At 43.0% G+C, this 27,479-nt stretch overlaps 1 protein-coding gene across 5 annotated transcripts; it reads right to left on the bottom strand.

Moving 5' to 3' along the window:
- On the bottom strand, positions 1 to 27,465 carry SPATS1 (spermatogenesis associated serine rich 1). 5 transcript variants are annotated; one of them, XM_039530660.1, is made up of 8 exons: positions 27,165 to 27,396; positions 25,839 to 25,995; positions 25,629 to 25,744; positions 16,142 to 16,303; positions 12,742 to 12,862; positions 7,701 to 7,763; positions 4,269 to 4,350; positions 367 to 498 (listed from the first exon to the last, which is right to left on the bottom strand). In XM_039530660.1, exons 1-7 carry the CDS (start codon positions 27,208 to 27,210, stop codon positions 4,281 to 4,283), a joined length of 735 nt encoding a protein of 244 aa, XP_039386594.1. In that variant the 5' UTR covers positions 27,211 to 27,396; the 3' UTR covers positions 367 to 498; positions 4,269 to 4,280. The 5 variants fall into 5 exon arrangements, with proteins under 5 accessions (XP_039386593.1, XP_039386596.1, XP_039386595.1 ...); XM_039530659.1 differs by lacking the exon at positions 4,269 to 4,350 and having other exon boundaries at positions 1 to 498; positions 27,165 to 27,465; XM_039530662.1 differs by lacking the exons at positions 4,269 to 4,350; positions 27,165 to 27,396 and adding an exon at positions 26,454 to 26,528 and having other exon boundaries at positions 1 to 498.
- Between the last annotated feature and the right edge of the window lie 14 nt (positions 27,466 to 27,479).

Here is a 27,479-nt window from a genome sequence, read left to right as displayed (position 1 = left end):
TCCCCGAATGAGCTTTATTCCATGGAAACAGTGTGAAGAAAGTAATATGACATGGGACAAAAAACTATTCTGTCCTTTGGTATTAACAACACATTTTTGTGCCTGGTCCTGGCTAAACTTCGAATGACTGACAGAGGGACAGTAGTTTTGGGCTTCTGTTCAGGTGTGATCATGAACAGGAGCCAATACAAAGTCAACACTGAAAACAGGATCTCTACAGTGGTTGCTACAACACATTAAAAGGACCATCCAAGTAAGAAGTTACATCCAGCACTGTTCACACATGTATGTTATGTCACCAGGGATATGAGTGGCTTACAGAATGGTTCTTTAGGAAGAACTTTCCACTACGATTCACGCTGTCTGACTCTGTGTGCCAGTACAGTAGCACCCAAGGCCTGAAGCAGTGTTGGAGCTGGCTTCCATCTGTCTAGATTTTTCACATCGTTCCTTTCTATCTCCAGTTCTTGCTGTTTCTCCTTCACATGGAAAGGTATGCTGAGGAAAGGAGAAATGCAAATGAGTTAACTAACTGCAAAGTTCACTCGTTACAGCAGAGTGGCTTTCCTGGTTTGTTCTTCAACCAAACCAAATTGGACTCAGTGTGGAACATTACAGCATCAGCATATATTTAAATATTAAAGCAGCTTTTGTGTGAAGCATTCAGGGGAAGGTTCCTTTTGCAATCTAATGGGATGCTTAGAGTAGAGATAGGGAAATATTAATAACATTGTAGAAGGCACTGGCAAAAACTCAGTTGGAATATTGTGTACATTTCTAGTCACCTGTGTTCAAAAAGATGTATTCAGACTGGACCAGGTGCAGAGAAGAGCTACTAGTCTGATCGGGGAAGAGAGAGGCTAGCTTATGAGTAGGGGTCTACTTAAATCATGGAGAAATAACACTTCAGGGGTTGGTCACAGCATAAATACCATGTAACACATCCATGAAATTTGCTATTTGTGACCAACCCACGACAAATGTGTGATTTCCCCGCCCCCCCCACACACACACAGCATTTCTCAAACTGGGGGTCCTAGTATTGCCGCCACTTACTTCAGCACATCCTTTGGAGCTGGATGGCCAGAGAGTGGTGGCTGCTGGCCAGGTGCCTGCCTTTGAAGATAGTGACACTTCCAGCAGACGTCAGAGTGGCTATATCCTACCATGCCACCTTACTGCTGTGCTGCAGCTGGCAGCAGTGCTGCTTGAAGCTGGGAGGTAGGAAAGTAGCAGCTGCTGGCTGGGAGCCCAGCTCTGAAGGCTGAGCTGCCATCAGCAGCAGTGGAGAAGTAAGGATGGCATGGTATAGTATTGCCACCCTTACTTCTGCGCTGCTGCTGGTGGGGCACTGCCTTCATAGCTGGGTGCCCAGCCAGCAGCTGTTGCTCTCCACTCTGCCTTCAGAGCTGGGTGGCTGGAGACTAGATTTCATGGTCTGTGACATGATTTTTCACAGCCACAACTTTGATAGACTAGGAGGAGAGGAGATTGAAAGAGTTTGATTCGTTTAGCCTAGCCAAATGAAGACTAAGAGGGGATTTGATGGCTCTCTATAAACACAGCAGAGGGATAAACACCAGGGTGAGAGAAGAGCAACTTAAACTAAAGGACAAAGGTGCATGAACAAATGGGAATCAACAAGCCATGAAGAAATTTAGGATGGAAATGATAAGAAGGTTTCTAACCACCAGACTGAGGTTCTGGAACAGCCTTCTAGTGGGAGTGGTAGGGGGCTAGCAACCCAATTAGTTTTAAGATGGAGCTTGATACATTTATGAATGAGATGAGAGGACGGGGTTGTCCTGTGATTGCAGGGGACTGTACTCTGCCCCAGGCCCTACCTCCTATGTTTGGTTTCTAAAACAGTGCGCTCTTATCTGCTGCAAGCTACATACAGCATTAGACATTGAAAAGAAAAATCCAGCTTTTTAAGTAGTTGATTTATTGTACAGTGCTTAATACTTAATACTATATATCCCAAAGCAAATATCCTGACAAAGCAAATATGACACATCTCATGGGCCAGATCCCCAGCTGGTGTAAACTGCTATAGTTCCATTGATATCGTCTGATTGACCCTGTAGCAGACACCCAGCACAGAAAATTTCCATTCAAAGGGTTAAAATTTGTCAATGTTATAGGCAACTGAGAACAGGTTCTTATAATAGCAAGTGTCAGGTAGCCTTAATGATAGGCCACCTAGAATCAAGTCCTGGGATATTAGTGCTGGATATCTGGAAGCTCTTGAAAAACCAGAGCCCCATAATTTTAGAAATGTCTAGTCCTTGCAAGCCAAATGTTCACCTGGTGAAAAACAATATAGATCCACTGATTTCAGTGGCTCTATGTTAATTCACAACAGCTGATCATCTATCCCTGAATATCTTGGATGCTGTTAAGTTAACGCAATCTCTAAGAACTTCCTCTTCATCACTTACTAGAAATTGATTTAGCCGATGTCAAGACATGGGCATACTTCTTTAAAGTCAGAGCAATGGGCTCTCCATCATGTGAATTTACATCTGTTCTTAGACTGAACAAGCAGACTGAAATCCAAGCATAAGTATAATTATACAAAAACAGATACATATAAGAAAACATCCTCTCGATCGTGCATACATACAACCTTAGGTTGGTACAAGATAAAAGCAAAAGAGAACAAAACAGATGCCCACGCTTATCTTTTTCCCAAGAGCAGCTTTGTTTACCAGACCACACCAAATTATTTTAATTGCGTGTAGGTAATCATCTCTATACAGGTATAGTAGGCTTTTTTTCACAATGGGAAATTTGCAGATGAGAGGAGAAGCTTTTTTTTATGATGAACACACTGAATAGCTTACAAGCAACTAACCGCATGAAGAACTTTAAACATCTTTCAGAGTGATAGCCAGGTTAGTCTGTATCAGCAAAAAGAACGAGGAGTACTTGTGGCACCTTAGACTAACATTTATTTGGGCATAAGCTTTTGTGGGCTAAAACCCACTTCACTGGATGCCTGCAGTGGAGGAAGATATATAATACGCACAGAGAACATGGAAAAAATGGGTGTTGCCATACCAGCTATAATGAGACTAATCAATTAAAGTGAGCTATTATCATGCAAATTTTTCCCTACCGTTACTCTCACCTTCTTGTCAACTGTTGGAAATGGGCCATCCTGATTATCACTACAAAAGTATTTTTTTTTCTCCTGCTGCTAATATTTGTAACTTGTGTGAGGATCTAACACAGAGGTGGGCCCATGGGAGCATCCTGCCTGGCCCCTGAGCTCCTGGCCCCTCCCCCGCAGCCACGCTCTGGGGCAGCTGGGTTGCACGCTCCTGCAGAGCAGTGTGGCAGGCTCCGGCTGGGCGGCGCGGCTGCCAGACATGCTGCTCTGAACGGTATGGTAACGGGGGTGGGTGGTAGGATAAGGGGCAGAAGTTCAGGGGCGGCCAGTCAGGGACGGAGAGAACAGGGGGGTTGGATGGGGGTGGAGTCTTGGGGGATGGTTGGGGTGGGGGGTCCTGGGAGGGGGTTGCTAGGGGACAAGGAGCAGGGGGGGTTGGATGGGTCAGAGGTTCTGAGGGGAGCAGTCAAGGGGCAGGAAGTGGGAGGGGGCGGATAGGGGATGGGGGCCAGGCTGTTTGGGGAGGCACAGCCTTCCCTACCTGGTCCTCCATACAGTTTTGCAAACCCAATGTGGCCCTTGGGCCAAAAAGTTTGCCCACCCCTGATCTAACATCAGAGCAACATGAAATGCTGCAGGTAAACTGGTCAAAAGGGAGTGAGATGCGGTAATGGTGATATATATAATCAGGAATGAGCTCTCAAGAGTAGATGGTTCAAATAAACATTAGATTTAACTGTGATCTGTTCTTTTGCCCAAATTTTTTAATATTTAATTTGATTTTTAATTGGTTTAAATTTAGTGTTTGGAAAAGGTTCTGGTGTGACAAGCCTGGAGAATAAGGATCCCTATTTACTCAGAACCAGATTTAGTACAGGCAGTAGTAGCACAAGTTTCCCATGATGTCTCATGAGCTCAAGGAACTTCCTGCAGGAATGAGAGGGCACTTTGGAGCTGATGGACTAATAGTCCTTGACCTCTCCACTCAGATCTGGCTACAAGGGTGCCAGTTAATTATTGTTTTTATAGTAATGGCCAGAATGTGCTGGGAGCTGCACATAGGAAGATATGGTCACTGTCCTGAATCTCAGGGCCAAATCAAGCAATCTCTTAGGAATGATAGTTACTGCATTCACATAATAGTCACACTGACTTGCATGGAGAGTTATTCATGTCCAGGTGTTTGCAGGATCAGGATCCAAGGCTTGTTACCATATGTCAAGTGCGGAGACCCACTGAACAGACAAGAAAAGTGTCAGGGTATTGGTTGGCACCAATTGCACCAATACCTCGCTAATGTGGACACTGAACCTTTCAGGATCCATAATGCCCAGAGCGCCCCAGAACCTCCACCCAGTGTAACTAAATAATGTGGCCCTGCTTGCTCCCTTAACCATACATGTAACTTTACCCATTTGAATGCCCATGGATGTCAGTAGAACTTGGGATATATGAAATTACACACCTGGTAATGTGCTTTGCTGGATCAAGGCCTAAGGTCCTAGGCCGGGCCTGACTTCTCATTTACACCAGTGTTACGTCCTTGGAGTTGATCCCGATTTAAAGTGGTCTGAGTGAGAAGTGAATCAGGACATATGGAACAAATCTTGCTCTCAGTTACAGCAACACAAAGCCAGAGCGCCTCAATAGAAATCAATACAGTTATTCTGGATTTTCACTGTTGTAACTCAGCTCACTATTTCTATCTCAAATGGTGGCATGTTTCCTTTATTCTCTGGAGCCTCTCATTTCACCTGTGCGAACCAGACTATAATTCTGAATTTTATTATGTAACTATCTTATTACCTGAAAATCACAAATCCATATTTTAAAATACGTTTCAGATCAGCCTTTCTTAAACACAGGCTGCTCTAAGCCCAGTCAGTCTCACTGCTAGGGGCTCTAATCACCACAGGAGGGAGATAAAGCTACACCGTTCACATGCCTGATTCCCTGCCACAGCCATCAAAGGAAAAACAGTAGGAAAGGATTACATGGTAACTTCCCTCTTTCTGCTGCTATTCCACTCTACACTCTCTAAGGGCATGTCTATACATGCATTTAGTTTGCAACAAGCTGGGGTGTGAATTGACCCTGCATTAGCCTGCCCCGGACTAACTGTCCATGTGGACCTTGCTGACAGGCATCAATGCTTTGATCTAGTTCTCTTTGGGACTAGATCAGACAATGTACTTCTGTTCCTGCATTGTTTAAAATATTTCAAATAAACAATACTCTTACATTATAAAATCTACAATGCCCTGGCCGAATAGTAGATTCAGTGCCCCTACAATGGTGACACGCATCATGATAATCCCCACATTAAGCCCACCTCCTTCAAATGCTTGAGTAAAGAGATGAGTTTTGTGCATACAGCCCCAGCTGAGATCAGGGCACAGTCATGCTAGGTGCTGTGCAAACATCTGCTACCACACTATCCTTGCCCTAAAACATTTACAATGTAAATAGACAGGACAATAGAAAAATCAGACTTGGAAAGATCTAGGGTGGAGTGAATTCCAGAACCCAAATCAGAAATCTTACTATGAATTAATGAAATGTGGTCTCTTGTGTATGAATCTAAGCGTTTATCTACGTAGGGACACTCAGGAAAATTAACCCAAATTAACTGCAGATGTGAATTTACAGTAGATTAGTTAAACCACATTAAGCCCCTGTGTGGGTTCTCTTATTTAGAATTAAAGTGGATTTAGCTAAATCAAATTAAGACCACTTTAATTCTGAATGAGCACATCCACACAGGAGTTTAATGCACTTTAACTAATACACTTTAAAAATTAATTCAGATTAATTTTCCTAAGTGTTCCCGTGTAGACATACCTTCTGTGATCAATGGCTGTAGCTGTTGTTTAATTGCAGAGATGTACCAGTTTCAAGTGCTGCTGGTGTGTGTACAAAATCTTTTCCTTGATACGCTGAGTAAATACAACTACTAGAAGGCATGGAAATATGTGCAATCTGAATGGTTGTGATTGTAAAACACAATATTTATGAATGCAAAAGATATGTTTACAAGCATCCCTACTACTCTGTGATTCAGAGGTCTTGATAACTGCCAAGGGAGTTGGGGCCTGTGTTAGCAAAGGTCGGCCAAAGTGAGCTCACTAACAGCACAAAACAGGTGTTTGTCAAAGAGTCAAAAGAAAGCAAAGGGAACAAAGAGCATGAGGTGGGAGTAACAAGGAATGCAGGACTCATGAGAGGAAAGGAAGAGTTTCTTCTTTAACAGTTTGTTGCTTCTCCCCAGAAACTCACAGCAGGCAGCCATTTTCTTTTCCTTGTGTGCTGTTCATGGACAATACCTCTCAAATGTCCTTGTTTTGAGACATCACTCATCTCTTTCAAAGTTATGTAAGTGGCACACAGATTTGGAGTCCCCTCACTTTTTTCCTTGTTGAAAATGATTTACATCAGAAATAAAGTATAAAGCTCACAGCATGCTATGTCCCTCATTCTGGGTCTTCAACATATTTCATCTCTCAGTTGGGTCTTGGCAGACTGAGTTATAGGCCACGGATTATAGCTGCATTGACCAGTTTATGCCTGGTTATAATTTCATTTAGAAAGATTAATTAAAAGAGGGTTTTATTGTTCACAGTTAAGCTTATTGACGAGGCAGAGATCAGATTCTGGCCTTATCGTTGTGTCACCCTGTTACTGGGCTCCGACTGCAGATAATTAAGGATCTTCACTTCCCAAAACAATTATGAATTCATTTCTAAATCAATAATATTTCAAAGTGTGAAGTAAATGAGGTTCTCTGGAGACACTATGCACAATTTTTGGTAAGTATCCTTCTAAACATCATTCTGACAGTACAATACAGTCAATTTGGCTGTATTTTTGGTCAGTAAAAAAAAAGAAATCCAGTTGACTTACAAAGCTGACCCTTCATTCTAAATGTGTTCTTCAACAAACATTCATTTAAATATGTATTTAAAAAAAAAAAGTAGAATTCACTCTCGTTATGTCACCTGTCTTGGAAGCCATTAAAAAGAGAGACTGTATCAACATTATCCTAATTGATTTTATAATAGTTGGCAGACAAAGTCCAGGAGACATACATCAGAAAAGGTGTCAATATTGAGAGGCATGTAAATAGCTGAAAATTCCCTTATGGAACAGTTTTAGAATGTAAGGGCCCTCAGTGAGTTCAGTAGAAACTCTCCTGTTGACTCAAGCAGGTGTTGAATCAGGCTCTAGCAGCATGAGATCCTCTGTATAGATTTGCTGAACCAACATGAAGAATTCTGTAGGTGAAGAATTCTATCCCTTGGTTAAACAAGTCTGTAGAAAGAGTGTCATCTGCTACATTCTCTGGGTTTTGGAGTGCACACTTTAGGAACCCTATTTAATTTCTATAGAACCCTATTAATTGTATTCCTATTAAGCTCAACAGGACTTTTCCAAACAGGAGATGAAGGACCTGATTCTCCTCTTACTTTACACCAGTTAAATCCATTGATTTTTGACTGAGTTTCCCCTGATTTGTACTGGTGTAAGTGTGGTCTGAATCTGTCCCATATATTCTAGCTGTTCCTTGTGCTCCAAAGCAGATACTTACCAAGGAGTCTGTGACAAGCGCTGGAGAGGGATAAATGTATCTGCTTTCCTTTTGTATGTTGCACTGTAAAAGAAAATAGAGCTGTAAAACTACCTTGGCTTCCTGTAGAGGCATGTCAGTAGCTGGCTTGCTTTCAATAAAATGGATTTGCTGGTATTTCCTTTCCCAGAAATACAGTGCATTCCAAATGCATTCTGCTATAGAATTTTGTAAGCAACTTCAAATCATAGAATATCAGGGTTGGAAGGGACTTCAGGAGGTCATCTAGTCCAACCCCCTGCTCAAAGCAGGACCAATCCCCAACTAAATCATCCCAGCCAGGGCTTTGTCAAGCCTGACCTTAAAAACCTATAAGGAAGGAGATTCCACCACCTCCCTAGGTAACCCATTCCAGTGTTTCACTACTGTCATAAACAGATAGTTAAGGGTTAATATCTCTTTTACCTGTAAAGGGTTAAGAAGTTCGGTGAACCTGGCTGACACCTGACCAGAGGACCAATGAAGGGACAAGATACTTTCAAATCTCGGTGGAGGGAAGTCTTTGTTTGGGTTCTTTGTTTTGGGGGTTGTTCTCTCTTGGATATAAGAGGGGCCAGACGTACATCCAGGCTCTCCAAGCTTCCTGAAATAGTCTCCTCTATTCAATATAGTGAGTATTAATTAAAAAGGCAGGTTAGTCTTTTGTTTGTTTTCTGTATTTGCAAATGTGTATTTTGCTGGAAAGATATTTTACCTCTGGTTGCTGTACTTGTACTTATGCTAGGGGGGAGGGAGTCCCTCTAGTTTTATAAGTTGTATACCCTGTAAGCATTTCCATCCTGATTTTACAAAGAGAGTTTTTACTTTTTCTTTCTTTAATTAAAAGCTTTTCTTTTTAAGAACCTGAGTGATTTTTTCCCCCTTGTTTGAGACCCCAGGGGATTAGTCTGACTCACCAGGGATAGGCGGGGGGGGAAGAAGAGGGGGGAAGGTGAATCCCTCTTTGTTTTAGATTCAAGGAGTTTGAATCAGTGTGGTCTCTCCAGATGACCAAGGGAGGGAAAGTCTGGGAGGGGTAAAGATGGGGAAATGGTTTATTTCCCTTTGTGTTAAGACCCAAGGGGTTTGGGTCTTGGGTTCCCCAGGGAAGGTTTGGGGGGAATGGAAAGTGTACCAAAACACTATATTATTGGTTGGTGGCAGCACTATCAGATCTAAGCTAGGATTTAAGCTTAGAAGGGTACATGCAGGTCCCTACCTTTTGGACGCTAAAGTTCAAAGTGGGGAACAAACCTATGACAACTACCCTTCTAGTGAAAAAGTTTTTCCTAATAGCCAACTTAAACCTCCCCCGCTGCAACTTGAGACCATTACTCTTTGTTCTGTCATCTGCTACCACTGAGAACAGTCTAGATCCATCCTCTTTGGAACCCCCTTTCAGGTAGTTGAAAGCAGCTATCAAATCCCCCCTCATTCTTCTCTTCTGCAGACTAAACAAGCCCAGTTCCCTCAGCCTCTCCTCATAAGTCATGTGCTCCAGCCCCCTAATCATTTTTGTTGCCGTCCACTGGACTCTTTCCAATTTTTCCACATCTTTCTTGTAGTGTGGGGCCCAAAACTGGACATAGTACTCCAGATGAGGCCTCACCGATGCAGAATAGAGGGGAATGATCATGTCCCTCGATCTGCTGGCAGTGCTCCTACTTATACAGCCCAAAATGCTGTTAGCCTTCTTGGCAACAAGGGCACACTGTTGACTCATATCCAGCTTCTCATCCACTGTAACCCCTAAGTCCTTTTCTGCAGAATTGCTGCCTAGCCATTCGGTCCCTAGTTGGTAGCAGTGCATGGGATTCTTCTGTCCTAAGTGCAGGACTCTGCACTTGTCCTTGTTGAACCTCATCATATTTCTTTTGGCCCAATCCTCTAATTTGTCTAGGTCCCTCTGTATCCTATCCCTACCCTCCATCATATCAACCACTCCTCCCAGTTTAGTGTCATCTGCAAACTTGCACGTCAATAGTGACATTCACATTTCTTTTTCAGATAGTATACTCCATATTAGAGTGGGTCCACAGGGATGTTTTTCTACATTCTATCATAAGTGCCTTTCGCTATACAATTCACCTTTGATTTATCTACTGGAAGCTCTCTACTACCCTTTCACTCAAATGCAGCAAAGTACTTAAGTATGGGAATTATTTTAAACACTTGAGTCTCTCCATTGACTTCAGTTGGATTCCTCGTGTACTTAACCTTACACAGGTGCTTAAATACCTTGTAGAATTGGGGTCTAAATTTCCATTAAAATATCACTACCCTTATTTTGTCAGCAACCAACCATACTTCTTATTTGAACACACTTTAGCTAATGCTTCCAGCTCCTCTCCAGAAGTTCCTTTCCCTGCCACATTCAAAATAGCCCCACTTCTATAGAAAACACAACCTAATATGAACTTTCCTTACCATTATCTATAGCCTGTAACCCACCACCATTTCTTCAGCAAAGTTTTAGTAAAGGGGGGGTCTTCTCTTACTTTTTTTATCACTTTTTCCCTCACAACCTCCTTGATAACACTCACTCTGGCTTTTACAGGAGTAAGTCTGCTTCCCTGCAGATGGCTAATTATCAACTTTTTGCCTGTAACCAGGGCTTAGATTCAGCAGATGCTATCCAAAGCAGAGCTCTAGTAAATATTTTCAAACCAGTGGATGAGCCCCAGCGCCTCCTGCTGGGCAGAAGTCCCGAGCCGTAGCTCTGAACTGAAGCCCCAAGCCTGGATGCACCTGACAGGGCTGAAGCCCCAACACCCGGTGTGCCCTGCAGGGCTAAAGACCTAAGACCTTCCCACTGCATAGCTGAAGCCTGGAGTCCCAAACTGGGAGAGCAAGGGGTGCTCCAGGAAGTAGCATATGAGAATTTAAGCCCTACCTGTGACCCTACGTGATCTCAAAGTACCAACGGTTTTCTCTCTCTATCTCTTGAGCTGCTTCCTGAAGTTGATGTCTCCAGTACTCTCCTGTCCTGAATTCCACCCTAACTCCCTAACCACAGCATTTTTATCTCTGGCAGAGACTTTGCGTCTTTCTCTCATTCCCTCCATTAGGAAAAGGCTGAAGGCTCTTTTCCCTAGCCCTCATCTTGTCAAGCAGGGTCACCCTTAAAACCTTGCCACTACTGACCTTGATAAATGGTTACAGTTACTTCAGTAGCTGCAGATTCATCTAAAGTTCCTGTGGCAAATTGCCGGTACTGTTATGCTGGGTCTCACGCTTTCTCTTCTTTGGGGAAGGTTCAGGGCACCATTGCTTGCCTCTGAACCGGTATTTTTAATTACCCCACTAGTGTCCTTGAGGAGTGGAGTGGAGAGGGAGGGGCCTGGGCCCGCCCTCTTCTCCAGGTCCCAACCCAGGGGCCCTGAGGTTAGTGGTGAACCACTTGAACTGGTGGTTCCTTCCCCTGGGCTACTTCCCTCTCCTGCCCTTCAGCTTGTGGGGGGGCTTCTTGCCTTCCTTCTACACAAGCCAGGTGCCCCTTATCTAGGGTTTTTGGATTTCTCAGCCCACCACAGCACTCTTCCAAACTTTCCTTTTGTCTCTCTTCAAAACTGTTCTCTGCTTCAACTCCTTCAAACCACTCTCTGCTCCAACCCCCACACTGTCTGACTGAAGCAGGGGTTTATATCATGTGACTGACTGCAGGTGCTCTAATTGGCTTCAGGTGCTCTAGTTAATCTATAGCAAACCTTCCTCCCCTTGCAGGGAATAAGGCTCCCTGCTAACACTCTCCTGCTGCCCTCTGGCCATGCTGTATCACATTCCTTATAGAATACCTAAAACATTACAAACTGGGAGGTAAAAGCTATATAGTTATATAAGGATTTATTTAGGCTCAATGGACAGTTTATTATAATGTCCACTATATTTAGCTTTTTCTTCTAAGATGTCTCATTACTAGCATCAGCTCCAGACATCACTTATATGCCAATGACAGCCAAATCTACCTCGTCCATCCATGAAATGTCCACCTTGTTACTAAGCTGCATTCTTATTGGCTTCTGCAAACTGGGCTGAACCCCACCCGTTACATCATTCTGACCTTTCAACTCTTGTGTCTTGCTTTTGCATCTGCCTTACTCGGCCGTACTAAGTCTCAACTTTACAACCTGTGATTGACACGCTTTTCTTTTCGTATGACTCCCTTACCTGAATATGTCTCCCTTACACACTTTTTGCATGCCTTTGGTCCCATCTGTCTGAACCCTCATGTTCAGATTGTAACTTATAGACTGGCCTGCAAATTTTCATAATAGCAATGGCATACAATAGGATGAAGTATTTTTCTCAGAAGCAATACTTACTAGAAGGCATACACAAAAAGCAAACCATACTTTCTGTGAATAGCTTTGAAAACGTGTAATACTATCTAGAAAATGCCTTGTTAGTCCACTTGTCACCACCATATTTATGAAGCAATGTGTCATCAATCTGTGTTGCAGCTACATTCAAACTGGTTTGCGTTTCATTGTGGTAGGCTGCCATCTTATATTTGTTGTTTCATTTCAACAGGCAAGTTTGCACATAAGTTGGCCACAGTTTTGTCATACTGAACAGTGCGTGTCTGTGTGCAGACTGGGAGGAACTGAACTGTGTGAAAAGAACTGCTTGAATGAAAAGAGAAATGGGCACATTGCTTAGTTGTTAGCCCTATTGGACCTGAATCTCATGTCACTCCATTGATTACAGGGAAGCTACTCCTGGTTTTCACTGATTGGAGAGGAGAAGTGAAATATTCAAAAATGGCTGGTGATTTTGGGTGCCCAATTTGAGATACTTGAAAGGATCATGATTTTCAGAAACTGGAGCACCCGTTCTCTGAAAATCAGACCCTTTAAGGTGTCTCTTGGCCCTTGTTTTTCATAATTTTCCACCACTATATATAATCTATGATGCCTGTGGGATTAATTAAATAAGTGTCCCACATGACAGTTCTATACTCAGGAATGGTGCATAATAATTTAATTTTACCAAATAAGAGGTCACATCCAGATTACAAACTTACCACCCAAAGTTCACCACAGGTCTTGTTGATCCAAATTTGTGAAAGTTTCTGCTGTGTTCTGGACAGCTGTAGCAGTTGTCACAGGGGGTTACCATTGCAATGCCATTTCTGTGATCGATTTCTATCTCCATTGTAACAAACAAAATTATAACAAAATAAGGAATTCCTTCCTTAACAGAAAATGTGTGAGAGCTAAATTACATTGACTTCATATCGTATATTAATAATAAATAATATTTATTTTTATATATATAAAAATTCTCCCACCGACTTCATTTGCTGGGATCCCTAATTGATTTTTGCTCTAAAATTGACCCAAAAAGATTGTTGGTCCCTAAAAGTTTTGCAACATAATTTTCTGCCATTCTCCTCATGTTCCCTTAGTGGGGATACAAGAGGCTCATCTATAATTTAGATCAGAATCAGGATTTATTATGAAGCATTTAAAAATAATTAATATCTTGATTATATAAATCAGTGTTTATCCATAGGTCTAACCATGTTTTACAGAAGAGGTAGGCATCATCATCATCCCCATTTTACCGATGGGGTAATTGAGGCACAGTGTTGAAGTGATTTGGCTAAGGTCACCCACCCGGGCAAGTGTAAAGTCAGGACTAGAATCCTGACCTCCTGAGTTTGTGTCCAATATTATCACCTTTACAGTCACAGGGAACAGCAGATGTTTCCTAAGGCTACCCAGCTTGGTCTGTATATGTCTCAACATCTTGGTCAAGGATGCTGGATGAGGCAGGAGCAGAATTATCCCTTAGTATTTGTGAAAGATGCTGGACTGAAAGCGCAAGAGATAAACAGTGAAAGTGCAAGCTTCTATGGTGCATTAGTGTGTCTCAATTCTACTGTGGAGAGACTACTTCCACAAGTGTGAGTATATTTCAGTTTCCTAACCACTGAATTGTGGAAAAGAGAGTGAGAGGTGCCGCTTATCTTTAAAAGATAATGATTATGGAAGTTGTGCAACCATGGGTGTGTTACTTGTACATAATATCTTCGAGGCTACTCTATGGCCTTCATTCACCACAGACTGCAGCTCATCTCTTAATCAACGTAATGCTTCACAAATTCTTTCACACAGGAAGGCAGGGCATACAGTGGATTGAGAAACAGAACTCCAAGCATTTGATTAACCACTACATTTCTCCAGTTTTATGCCAGCATAGCTCCATTGATTTCAATAGACACCATTCAGTGGAGTTACGCCAGCATTTAAATTCTATTCCTGACTATGCCACTGACTTGCTGCTGTTGTGTCATGATGGGCCAGATCTTCAGCTGGGGTAAATCAACATAACTCCAGTGACTTCAGTGGATCTATGCTGCTTTCCCCTAGCCAAGGAACTGGCCCGTAACTGTGTTGTGCTTCCATTGGCTAATAATGCTTGCCTGTATCATAAGTATATTGTGGCAGTTAATTAATGTCTATAAAGTACTCGGAGATTCTCGGATCAATGGTGTTATACAAAGCATTACTATTCTTATAGCTCAGAGTTGCAGCTGGAGAGAACCTCCCTGTTATAGTGGCAGGGGAAAAAAACAGACTGAGAATAGTGGCAGCTTAGATCTTTCCTTGTTCTTCTGAGGACCAGTCTTGGTGTCCATACTCAGACAAACTGTCATTGACTTCAGTGGGAGCTTTACTTCCATAACGAATAAGTAAGAAGCTCAGGAATTGTCCCATAGCTCCTCAATGTCTTCCAAGCAAAACTTATCTGTGATTATAAATGGTATTTCCTGAGAAGGAGATAGAACTAAAATGCAATTGAAGCTGTACCCTTAATTTATTTCCAGACTTTGTAATTAATCTTTTTAAGACATGGGCAGATTAGAAACAGGATGTTCAGACATAATGACTGGTTGACTCATCAATAACTGGGTTGGCTAAAGAACAGTGCTAAAGAACAGATTTTAGGCTATCTAGTTATGTTAGTACCCTCACTGAAAACAGATTTTAAAATGTACAATGTCTACACTGTTAAGGTATGTCTTCACTACTGGCCAGATTCACGGGCAGCGATCGATCCAGTGGGGATTGATTTATCATGTCTACTCTAGATGTGGTAAATCAATCCCTGAGCACTCTCTCGTCAACTCCTATACTCCAGCTCGGGGAGAGGCGCAGGCAGAGTCAACAGGGGAGCGGCAACAGTCAACTCACCATAGTGAAGACACCATGGTAAGTAGATCTAAATATGTTGACTTCAGCTACATTATTCAAGTAGCTGAAGTAGTGTAACTTTGATCGATTTCCCCCACCCCTCACCCAGTGTATACCAGGCCTTAGTTACACTACTGCTCACAAATATAAGCTTAATTGTCCATGTAAAAGGATATTGTCACATTTAATTATGTAAAATATACAGCATCACTAATTCCTGAACTGAAGAATTTAGTCATTTGGATATATAACACTTCTCTGGGCTGCGATTATGAAACATACACATTGGCTAAAGTCAACAGTGTCTTTCTGTAAATTTCTATATGATTCACTCTTAACAAATAACAATGCGTGGATTTCTAAATCTTTAGTTACTGTTGATTTTAATGAAATAGATGAAGAAGGTAAAATGCATCTGTATATTGTATAAACCGATCTAAACTGGGGTGGGGGAGAGTTAATTCTCAAAAATGATGCAGTACATAACAGTTCAGACAATAGATTGATGCTCTCACTCTCTCGCTGTCTGTGTATACATACAGAATTTATCTGTAAGAGTCAGAAATTGAATATGAGAAAAGGAAAGGCAGAGGATATCATCATGATTTTAAGATATGGCCCAAGATTTTAAAAAGCGACTAATGATTTGGGCTTCCTTCATTTGTGAGTGCCCGACCTAAAACATCTTAAAGGAGACTGCGTTTTCTTCAGAAAATGCTCTCTGCCTGCCCTCTGAAAATTACAGCATTGAAGCACCCCAAATTACTAGTCACTATTACTAGTCACTTTTGAAAATTTTAGCTTGAATGTCTATGGCTTTGCACCCCAATCTACATTTAGATAGGTACATGGTCAGGTTTGCAAAGATTCGGAGTACTCTCAACCATAGCCGCTGAGCACCTCTGAAAGATTTTTAAATGTTGGTCCACATGAACATCATATTGTATGTCCTGGGGAAACAGACATTAGCTAGACTGTCTGAAGCCTGCTGTTTCAGCCATACAGTTCTTGTTTCTCAAACTGTTTATTCTTAATTTCTCTCATCATTCTAATCTTGATAATGATGCTCATCTATGTTCTTAGACATCCACTTATCGTGCCCCAACAAACCAACATAGGTTGTGTATTGAACCTGAGATTTCCAAGCCTCTAGTGCAATGCATGAATGTTGCCCCCAAGTCTTTTAGGATGTTCTAGAGTTAGCAATTGTTTTAGAGATTGTACCATGTTTTTTTCTTCCCAAACGCATTTCTAACATCCTTTCTGATGCAGAGGTTTTGTTTCGGAGGAAGAGACCATTGAATATGCATCGCTTCCCAATATGATATGTGTGAAGACCAAACCTTGGATAAAAAGTCCATTCCAAGTCTGGGGCCCTCTTGTTTTCTGAAAGAAATGTGAAACACATAGGGAATAGAGGTAAGTTCACACTTTAAAGATCCACCTTAAACATTGCTTATTTATTGAATAATTTTGTTAGATATTCCCTTTAATAATAACAACATATACAGTTACACTAGATAGTTCACACTGATTACTCTGCCTGTAAGTCTTTGTCTATTCTGAGTATTTAGAGTGTAAACGCCTCAGGGCAGGGCTCTCTACTATTCTGTCTTTATACAGTGCCTCGCACAATGGGGCCATGATCTTGGTTTGTCCCTAAGCATTGCTGTAATAGATCAATAATAATAGTTGTGATAAAATATTAAAGGATATCAACACATATGTCTAAGGTTACAAACAAAATAATAACTGTCTAAGCTTAAGAAGAAATTTCCCAATATGCATCTTATTGCACAATTGTGCATTACTGGGCTTTTAAATCTTCCTTTGGAACATCTGCTACTGGCCACTGTCAGACACTGGATTAGATGGACCACAGAACGGGCCAGATTTAGAGGCAGGCCACCCAGGTGACTACCTGGGGTGCAAGGCTTGGGGGGTGCCAGGCTTGGGGTGCTGTTTCTGTTGTTAGCGACAAAAAGGGAAATAGAATGTCTGAAGTAAAATATTTCAGGTACTCCATATGTGGATTCATTTTCCACTAATCTCCTAGAATGTTCTGGACCTTTGTAGAATCTCGTGGAACCTTCCAGACTTTCTGAGAATTACATTTTCCTCAAACATCCTACAATGCTGTCAGCCATGCCCTTGCAAGTATATAAGGGGCGGGGCATTGCCAGTCAGTCAGTGAGATAAAAGAACGAACTGAAGTGAAGTGAGACCCCAACTGCAATATTGAGATACTTGTTTTATTGTGTAATTGTGAAAGTGTACATGTGTTTTAAGACTTGAAGAGTGTAAGTAGCAACTAATAATGGACATATTTAATGAGATGCAGAGATCTCTATCGAACCCCTATCTATGCAACAATATAAAAGAAATACTGTTTCCTAAATTCTGCTGATATTGATCATACAATTTTGAATGGGACGGGCAAAATCAAGGAGATGAAATTTCCAATAAATGAGTGACACTTTTCAAAGTCACACTGCAAAAGAATGGTGAGAAATTGAATCGGCATTGACTAGTTTACTCGAAATCAACTGACAAAGTGTTCTGTTTTTGTTGCAAAATATTTGACAAGAATGCCAAATCGTTGCTTGCTCTTTCCAGGTACAATTACTGGCATTACTTGGCTGATGCCCTCAAGCAACGTGAAAAGTCACCCGACTACTTTATGGCCTCCAAATGGATGGAGGTCAAGTCCAGGCTCAAGCTGAATAAATGCATAGATGCACTTAAGGAATGTGCTCAAGTGTCTGATCTCAACTACCCCCTTCCTTGCAAAGAATAATTTGGCTTTCCGGGGTTCGGCAGATAAGTTGTTCACTGAACATAACAGTAATTTCCTTGATTTGGTAGAGCTCCTTGAGAAATACAATGATGTCGTGCATGATTACATACCTCAAGTAGTTCGTAAAGAAGCTATGGACCATTACTGCAGCAAAACAATTCAAAACAAATTGATTGACCTGACGGCAAGGAAGATGCTTGATAACACATTGATGTGGCTTGGCAAAGTTAAGTACTAGGCTGTAATAATGGACTGCACTCCTGAAATTAGTCACAGTGAAAAGATGTCATTTACACAGTGAAAAGATGTCACAGTGAAAAGATTTGTTGATGACGAGGATGGCAGTAAAGGAACACTTTATCTGTTTCTGGTCTGTGGGCGACACTACTGGATAAGGCCTAACAGAACTGATTTTGAACATTTTGAACGAGAATAAAATAAAGCTTCAAGACTGCTGCGGTCAAGGCTACAACAATGGCACAAACATGAAGGGAAGGAACAGTGGCGTCCAGGCAAGGATCCTTGCTCTGAATCCAAGAGCTTTCTTTGTGCCTTGTGATTGCATCTGACACAACCAGGTTGAGGGAATGGCAATGTCATCATCTTTAGATTCAGGATCTCCCTTTGGAGGAATGCAAAGGATATAGGTCCTGTTTTCAGCATCAATATCAGGTGGAAGATCATCATGGACAAAGTTACAAATTTAACCATAAAGCCACTAAGTGACACTTGCTGGGATAGCTACATTGACAGTGTAAGGCCAGTGAGGTACCAGATGACTAACGTTTACAACACCATGATGGAACTGGTGAAGTCAAGTAAAGCCAAGGCTGGAATCTGATACTAAGCACCAAGCCTGGCAACCAGGTCACTGACTTCAAATTTATGGTCTCAGTTGTGGTTTGGCATGATATCCTGTTCCAAGTAAACGTTGTAAGCAAGGCATTACACACTCAGTCGATGGACTTGGATGAGAAGCTGCCTTGATTTCACTGTGGTCTACAGAGACAACGGATTTGAAGATGCCATCACTGCTGCCAAAGAAATGGTGGAAAACTTAGGAGTTGAGCCTGTCTTCAAGGAAAGTGGTATTCATTGGAAGAAGAGACAGTTTGGTTACGAGGGCAGAGAGGTGGTGATCGGAAGCTCGTAAGGAAAATTCAAGGGGGAGTTTTTTACTTGCTCATTGACGCTGCTCGAGTGTCCATTTTGCCGTACAAGAAGTACTCTCCACTCCAAGTTCTCCAATTCATTCATAATGCAGAGCTGAAGGACACTTTTCCTAATGTGTGTCGCTTTGAGGATTCTGATCATGCTGCAAGTCACAGCCACGAGTTGTGAGTGCAGCTTTTCAAAGCTCAGGCTCATTAAAACATATCTTGAATCAACACTGACCGATGAGAGTCTGACATCACTTGCTATTTTATTGCTTGAAAATGCTATTGGCCAGTCTTTGCATCTCTCTGATGCTGTGCTTCGGTTCACGAGGGCAAAGGCAAGAAATGTGACCTTTTGAACTAAAGGACTAGGGTTAACATTCTAAGGGTACGTCTACACTACGGGATTATTCCGAATTTACATAAACCGGTTTAACAAAACAGATTGTATAAAATCGAGTGTGCGCGGCCACACTAAACACATCAAATCGGTGGTGTGCGTCCACGGTCCGAGGCTAGCGTCAATTTCTGGAGCATTGCACTGTGGGTAGCTATTCTGTAGCTATCCCATAGTTCCCGCAGCCTCCCCCCCCCCCTTTGAATTTCTGGGTTGAGATCCCAGTGCCTGATGCGGCAAAAATCATTGTCGCGGGTGGTTCTGGGTAAATGTCGTCAGTCACTCCTTCCGCTGGGAAAGCAACGGCAGACAAGCATTTCATGCCTTTTTTTCCCTGGATTGCCCTGGAAGATGCCATAGCATGGCAATCATGGAGCCTGTTTCGCCTTTTGTTACTGTCACCGTATGTGTACTAGATGCCGCTCACAGAGGCGATTCAGCAGTGCTACACAGCTGCATGCTTTTGCTTTTGCATGATCGCAGAGATGGTTATCAGCCATATTGTACCATCTACCATACCATAAATTGGTAATAAGATGGGCATGGCTACCAGTCCTTTGCACTGTTCCATTTGCTGCTGTCATAAGTGCCCTGGCTGCTCTTAGCCAGGGGCGCAAAGTTAAAATTGGGAATGACTCCTGAGTCAATCCCTCCTTTTGGTATCTAAAAATAGAATCAGTCCTGCCTAGAATATGGGCAAGTGTACTAGAGAACCACTGTATCAGAGAACCAGAGAGCACAGCTGCTCTGTGTCAGATCCTGCATAGATTATGAGCTGTATGCTATTCACAGGGGGTGCTCCTGCAACAACCCCACCTGTTCATTTCATTCTTCCCCAGCCTTCCTGAGCTACCATAGCATTGTCCCCCCACTTGTGTGATGAAGTAATAAAGAATGCAGGAATACTTGTTAGTGAGAAATGAGTGGAAGGCAGCCTCCAGTTGCTATGATAGTCCACATAGGACATTAAGGAGTGTGGAGGAGAGGAGCCCAGCATCCTGCTGCTAGTCCAGGGGCAATTGAATCTTTTCTTTACACATGAAGGGTGGGGGCTGATGAAGCTCAGCCCCCTGTTGCTATGATGATGATAGTTATCAGCCATATTGTACCATCTACCAGGAAAAATTAGGGCCAGGCGCCCTTGATCGACCTGACGGATGCTAGTACGCATGGTTACCAGTCCTTTTGCACTGCCCCATGTGCCAATAGGCTGATGATGACGATGGGTATCAGTCTTATTGTACCATCAGCCACCCATGGCGAGGGGGGAGCAAGGATGCTGGTGTTGAGTGCTGCACCATTGCGTCTATCTGCAGCATTCAGTAAAGATAGGGTGACATGTAAAAGAGTCAAGACAGGATTGTTTTCCCTTTCACTTCTGGGGTGGGTGGGGGTGAAATTGCCTAGCTATGCCCTGACCCACCGCGGACACTGTTTTTGACCCTAGAAGCATTTGGAGCTCAGCCAAGAATGCAAATGCTTTTCAGAGACTGCAGGAACTGTGGGATAGCTTGAGTCCTCCAGTCCATGAGCGTCCATTTGATTCTTTGGCTTTCCATTACGCTTGCCACGCAGCAGTGCGCTGAGTCCCTGCTATGGCATCTGTCTGGAGATATTTAAAAAATGATTTTGAATTTCGTCTTCTGTAACGGAGCGCTGATAGAACAGATTTGCCTGCCCTTACAGCGATCACGTCCGCATCGTCCATGCTGAAGCTCTTTCTTTATTTTGATTTTTAACTGCATCACCACCCGTGCTGATCGGAGCTCCACGCTGGGCAAACAGGAAATATTCAAAAGTTCGCGGGGCTTTTCCTGTCTACCTGGCCACTGCATCCGAGTTCAGATTGCTGTCCAGAGCGGTCAGTGGTGCACTGTGGGATACCGCCCGGAGGCCAATACCGTCGATCTGCGGCCACACTAACCCCAATCCGATATGTTAATATCGATATTAGCGCTACTCCTCTCGTTAGGGAGGAGTACAGAAACCGGTTTAAAGAGCCCTTTATACCGATATAAAGGGCCTCTTAGTGTGGACGGGTGTGGCATTAAATCGGTTTTACGCTCCTAAAACCGGTTTAAACGCGTAGTGTAGACCAGGCCTAAGGCTGTACCTACTGTAATGCTATTTAATATTGGTCCACCCAATGTTGGTGCACAGTTCAATTTCTTGCTCTTAGTGCATTTCAGATATTCTTAAAATTTAAAAGTTTCTATAAGCCTAAAGGACATGAATTTTTTTCTATTTGCTCATATATGGCATAAATAAATACAGATTTACAGATCCTAGCATGCAAATTTATCATCTTATATGACAAGGATAAATCATTCATGCAAATCGTGCATCAAAGTCATGAAATGGGCTACCAATGCAATAAAAAAATAAGGTATTCAAAAGTTTTAACAAATGGAGGAGTGGGGGGGGGCTAAGACACTCCTTGCCTGGGGTGCCATTTGGTTTAGGGCCATAGATGTGATCTCATACAGCAGTTACCATAGTTCCATGTAAATTATGCAGTGCTGGTGTCCCAACCCAATTTCAGAGAATGGAGGGTTAAGATTAAGAGGGATCTGGATAAATATGAATTGACTTTATATGTTAGCCTCTTAAAGTTAGTTTCATAAACTATTATAGCAACTCACTAGATATTAAATGGCCTAAGCAGTCATTCCCATCTGACTTTCAGCTCTGCCACTGTTCAGACTAGCAGAGTAAACAAACTAATCTCATAATCCTATGCTGAATCCTCTGCTTCCCTCTCTTGTGTCTTGAAATGTCTCTCACTTTCTTCAAACTCCTCAAAGCTCCCTTCTTACAGTTAGCTTTCAGGCACTTTCTTGCTATTCAGTGGCAAAAAACTACATTAACACAGAGTTAAGGTTGCTTTGTGGTATGTTGTATGAGCAAAAGTCAAACATCTGAAATCAGGAAATTCACAGTAAAGGTTGCCCATGCAACCTTAACTCTGCCCTCTTTCAGCAATGGTCCATATGTCCCATTAACACACATGCCATTACCCTGCCTACCTCATCATTGCTGAAAGGTACAAGAGCTTCACCTCCTTTGCAACATTCACTCTCGCCCAGAGAATTCCATCTAATACGATTAAAGTACAAAGAGAAAAAAAGATCCTGCCCACTCCCACCTGATATAACAAAAATTTTGCTTAGACCAGCTGCTGTCTATTCTGCTGTGTTCAGAGTAAACTTACCCATAAAATAAAAACATATTCTATTATAACAGAGACACCCCCAGTGGGCTAAGGACCCCCATATCCTGGCTATATGAGTGGGGCAGGGAAGGGACTTGGACACCCCTAGAAATGTAAGAGCTCCCCAGATATAGGCACACACAGGAGGGGAGCATGTGAGGCCGTTACTCTACCCCTGTTCTACCCCAGTCCCCTGCCACTCATCCCCATGACTCCCTTCCCAGTGCCCCATGCCTCCACTACCCATAGCACCCTCACCTGAGCCCCCAACCTCTCTCCTCACCCCTAACACCCATCCCCATTGATCCCCCTCCCTATAAGACCCCTTCCCTTGCAACAGCCCCAAACCCTCTCCCCCTATTCTCTCACTCCTTCACCTGCTAACACTCCTCCCTTCCCGGGAAGCATTTACATGTCTAACATTTTCCCCAAATACTTTGATTACATTCCCCTCAATGTACAATTGCCAACTCTGACTCACAAATTGTAGCAACCTCCAGCCACCCAGGCCAAATCTTTTTTTGGTTTTAGGGGGGGGCTTGTTGTTAACTTATCCTTAGTTTTGTTAATAGGTGAACACACAGCCATCAGTCTCAATGAGGTCTGTGATGCCTCCAATCATTAGTACTTCTCAATTTAACAATACAAGGCAGCAGAAGGAAACCAGCATTTTTTGGCCAGGTGTATAACCCAAATTTGGGTCACTAATGCTGCCCCATACCCCTATGAGGCAATCCAGATTTCAAAGCAATGCAAGCATCTCTAGCTCTGAGCAAAAATAAAACACAAACACCCTGGAGACTTTTTGAAAAAAAAAATATTGTCTTACCCCAAATTTGGGTTACTAACCCTACTCTGCACCCTCCTAAGGCACATCAGTTTTCAAAAGAATCCAGTAAGTGTGTCGATTTTAGGGGACTTTGAATTGTCAACCTGATTGCCTTCTATGATGAGATAACTCGCTCTGTGGATATTAGGAAAGCAGTGAACATGATGTATCTTGACTTTAGCAAAGCTTTTGACATGGCTTCCCTACAGTATTCTTGCCAGCAAGTTAAAAAGTATGGATTGGATGAATGGACTATAAGGGGTGGATAGAAAGCTGGCTAGATCGTCGGACTCAATGGGTAGTGATCAACGGCTCGATGTCTAGTTGGTAGCCGGTATCAAGCGGAATGCCCCAGGGGTCTGTCCTGGGGCCAGTTTTGTTCAACATCTTCATTATGATCTGGATGATGGGATGGATTGCACCTCAGCAAGTTCACAAATGACACTAAACTGGGGGGAGAGGTAGATATGCTGGAGGGTAGGGATAGGGTCCAAAGTGACCTACACAAATTGGAGGATTGGGCCAAAAGAAATCTGATGAGGTTCAACAAGGACAAGTGCAGAGTCCTGCATTTAGGACGGAAGAATCCCATGCACTGCTACAGGCTGAGGACCGACTGGCTAAGCGGCAGTTCTGCAGAAAAGGACCTGAGGATTACAGTGGATGAGAAGCGGGATATAAGTCAACAGTGTGCCCTTGTTTCCAAGAAGCCTAACAGCATATTGGGCTACATTAGTAGTAGTGTTGCCAGCAGATCGAGGGAAGTGATTATTCCCCTCTATTCGATACTGGTGAGGCCACATCTGGAGTATTGCGTCCAGTTTTGGGCCCCCACTACAGAAAGGATGTGGCCAAACTGGAGAGAGTCCAGCAGAGGGCAACAAAAATTATTAGGGGGCTGGGGCACATGACTTATGAGGAGAGGGTGAGGCAACTGGACTTATTTAGTCTGCAGAAGAGAAGAGTGAGGTGGGATTTGATAGCAGCCTTCAACTACCTGAAGGGGAGTTTCAACGAGGATAGAGCTAGGCTGTTCTCAGTGGTAGAAGATGACAGAACAAGGAGCAATGGTCTCAAGTTGCAGTGGGGGAGGTCTAGGTTGGACAGCTTTTCCTAATATTTCACTAGGAAGGTGGTGAAGCACTGGAGTGGGTTACCTAGGGAGGTGGTGGAATCTCCACCTTTATAGGTTTTTAAGGTCAGGTTTGACAAAACCCTGGCTGGGATGATTTAGTTGGGGTTGGTCCAGCTTTGAGCAGGGGGTTGGACTAGATGACCTCCTGAGGTCTCTCCAACCCTAATCTTCTATGATTCTGTGAACCTTTAAACAGAAGCTGTGACACAACCTTAAGTATAATAGCACTCCTGCATCACTATCATTTGCTCACTGTCTTGCATCTGATTATACCAACCAAAACTAAACAAACCCCTATCCTGAAATATGTAATTTACAAACAAGATTATCACAGAAACAAAACGAATCATTGGACCTTGCTACAAGGATGCTCAATTCCTGCACCTTATTCTACTGCTGTCTCCTTTCCTTCCTATTCCTCATTTTGACCTGCTAGATGTCTATATTTAGCCATCCAGATTTTGGCCTCAACTTCCTAGATGCAGGGGCTTTGAGTGGGATTTTCAAATGAGCCTATGTGATTTAGGAGCTTTGCCTTTTTCCTAAGTCTCTTAAGTGCTTCTGAAAATCCTACCTCATGTTTTCTTGCTTGTCTGTATAATCAATAATAATTCATCATAACTGGCAAGGGAAGAACCAGGATTTGTGTTTCATGTGGTGCAAATGGGGGAGCCAGTAGAAGCACTCAAAGGAGAGAGCAATGTGATTGAAGCAATGAGTTAGGAAGATGATGTTGGCTAAGTGGTACAAGGTTGCAGTACTTACACCCAAAAGATGAGGTTGCAGTAATCAAGACAGGAGATAATGAGCATGTGGGCAGTGCTTTGGCAGGTTAGGCAGAGAGAAAAGCTGAATCATTTAAGGAAAATGTGACATGATTTGGATACAGCCTGAAATCTAGAGAGAGCAATGCCACACATGAAAACCAGGTTACAGGCCTGAGTGACGGGGAAGATGGTGGTACTGTCAGGGACCAAGAGACAAGGAGTTTGGAAGGGAGATGAGTTCATTTTTGACTATGTTCAGACTAGTAAAACTGGTGTGAGATCAGCAGTAGGCTCTGTCTGTGTGTGAAACAACATCTGAACGGAGCCGAGATACATTCTGTGCTGCAAGTAAATTATCTTTTCCTGTTATTCTTTACAATTTACTCAAGTGTGGGAGATTGCTGAAATCTGATCTTACCAGGAGATGTAATAAACTGGTGAGTTTCAGTTGCTGATTTAATTTCAGGTAGTGGAACATCAGTACATTGAGAGGAAGGTGACAAGGGAAGCGTGGACTTCAGGTCAAGGTCATGGCTAATCAAAAATAAAAGAGATGAGAGATCAGCTGTTTCCTAGTAATCACTGAGCTAGAGCAATTATGATTAAGATCTGGTAATATTGCACATACTCAGAACAAGAAGGCGCTGTAGAGTGGGTAGAAGGTCGTCTGAGACTGTCTTGACTTGCACTGTCATGAGATGTGTGGCGATGTTCGTTAAGTCTGCTGAATTTTGCTGCACGGCTGCTGAGTTCAGGAAGTTGGGCAGGTTTGTTGACTTGAGACCCTGTAATATGTATCTGATCTCTAACAACTACTTTAAGAGAGGCTGCAACAGTTCCAAAACTCAATTCCTGCTTGGCAGTAGAGTTTGCATAGTACAATAGGCCTGATGTTCCTCTGATTTGTCAATGGGGTTACAGCAGAGTAAAAGTACAGTAAATGAGAGGAGAATCAGACCCACTGCCTTTAAGTTTTTCCTAATAGTTAATCTATTGTTTTCTAGCTGACCCTGGAAGCTTTTGCTGTTCACATACACCAAAATATCTTCTACCATCCCAAGAATATATCTGTAGCCTTGAGTATTTTCTTTCATCAAGATTTCATCATCTAAAGTCCTTCTTAACAAGACCTGTAATTGCAACTAGAATCAGGGCTACCCAGAGGATTCAGGGAGCCTGGGGAAAAGCAGGGAAGCAGACATAGAAAAAAAAAGGCACCACCCATCGCGGCACTTGTACTCACCAGACGGCATTCCGAGTCTTCAGCGGTGACGGGTCCTTCACTCGCTCTGCATCTTCAGCAGCACTGAAGGACCCGCCGCTGAAGTGACGCCAAAGACCCGGAGCAAGAGAAGGACCCTCCGCTGAAGACCCGGACCGCCACTGGGTGAGTAGCCAGGGAAGGGATTCTCGGCCAGGGCTCGTGGGCGGCCCTGACTAGAATTATAGCCCTTAGACAGCTGCTAGGTCTGGTTTCTAAAAGGTTTATCCTGTGTGCTTTCCTGAATTGGAAAAAATCCCGAGTTTACTCAAGGCAGGGGAATCAAATCCCATTTCTGAAGTTGCAACATCCTGCCACTAACCTAGTGGCAAAGTAAGAGAATGCCCCCACGTGGAAATACGCCTTTTCTGGGATCCGAAACTTTATTTTCACAGTCGTCTTTTGCAGACCCCTTAGACATAGTCCACAGACCACTAAACCACTGGTTTAGTAAAGGAGACCCTCAGTTCAGAACTCATCAGTTCTTCCACTCTCTTAAATTGTGAGCTGCTCAGAGCAGGGACTATGTGTGCTTTGTACAGTGTACAGGACAATGGAGCGTAGATCCTGAATGGCGCCTTTGGATACTACCACCAATAAAAATAATAATCCTAGGGCTACACCACTGTGATGTGATTTTGCCCCACAGGACGAATTCAAATACCCCTTTTGCCCTACTCCCCTAAACCTTACCGTCCTCATCATCTTGTGACACAGAGCTTCCCTCTGGTTTCTCCATACTACCTCCCTCGCCTGTGGTGAGCTCCGCTCTATTCCCAGAGGGTGTGGCGCTCCTGCCACATCTCTGTGACACCCAGGTCACTCTGGGGTCTTTGGCTCCCCAGAGACCAATGTGCAGGAGGAATAGGGGCGGAGACTCGGTGCTAATTATGCCAGCTGGAACAGGGTATTGTGTTGTCTCTTGGGTGTCCAGGAAACGGGAGATACCAAACTCTCCTAAATATGGGGGTGATCTCATGAGTCTTCTCCCCCATGCCTACCCCACAC

This window comes from Mauremys reevesii, linkage group 3 (genome assembly GCF_016161935.1).
Source record: "Mauremys reevesii isolate NIE-2019 linkage group 3, ASM1616193v1, whole genome shotgun sequence".
NCBI classification, from domain to species: Eukaryota; Metazoa; Chordata; order Testudines; family Geoemydidae; genus Mauremys; species Mauremys reevesii.
The sequence above is the reverse complement of the archived record's forward strand: the minus strand, read 5'-3'. Positions and strand labels throughout refer to the sequence as shown.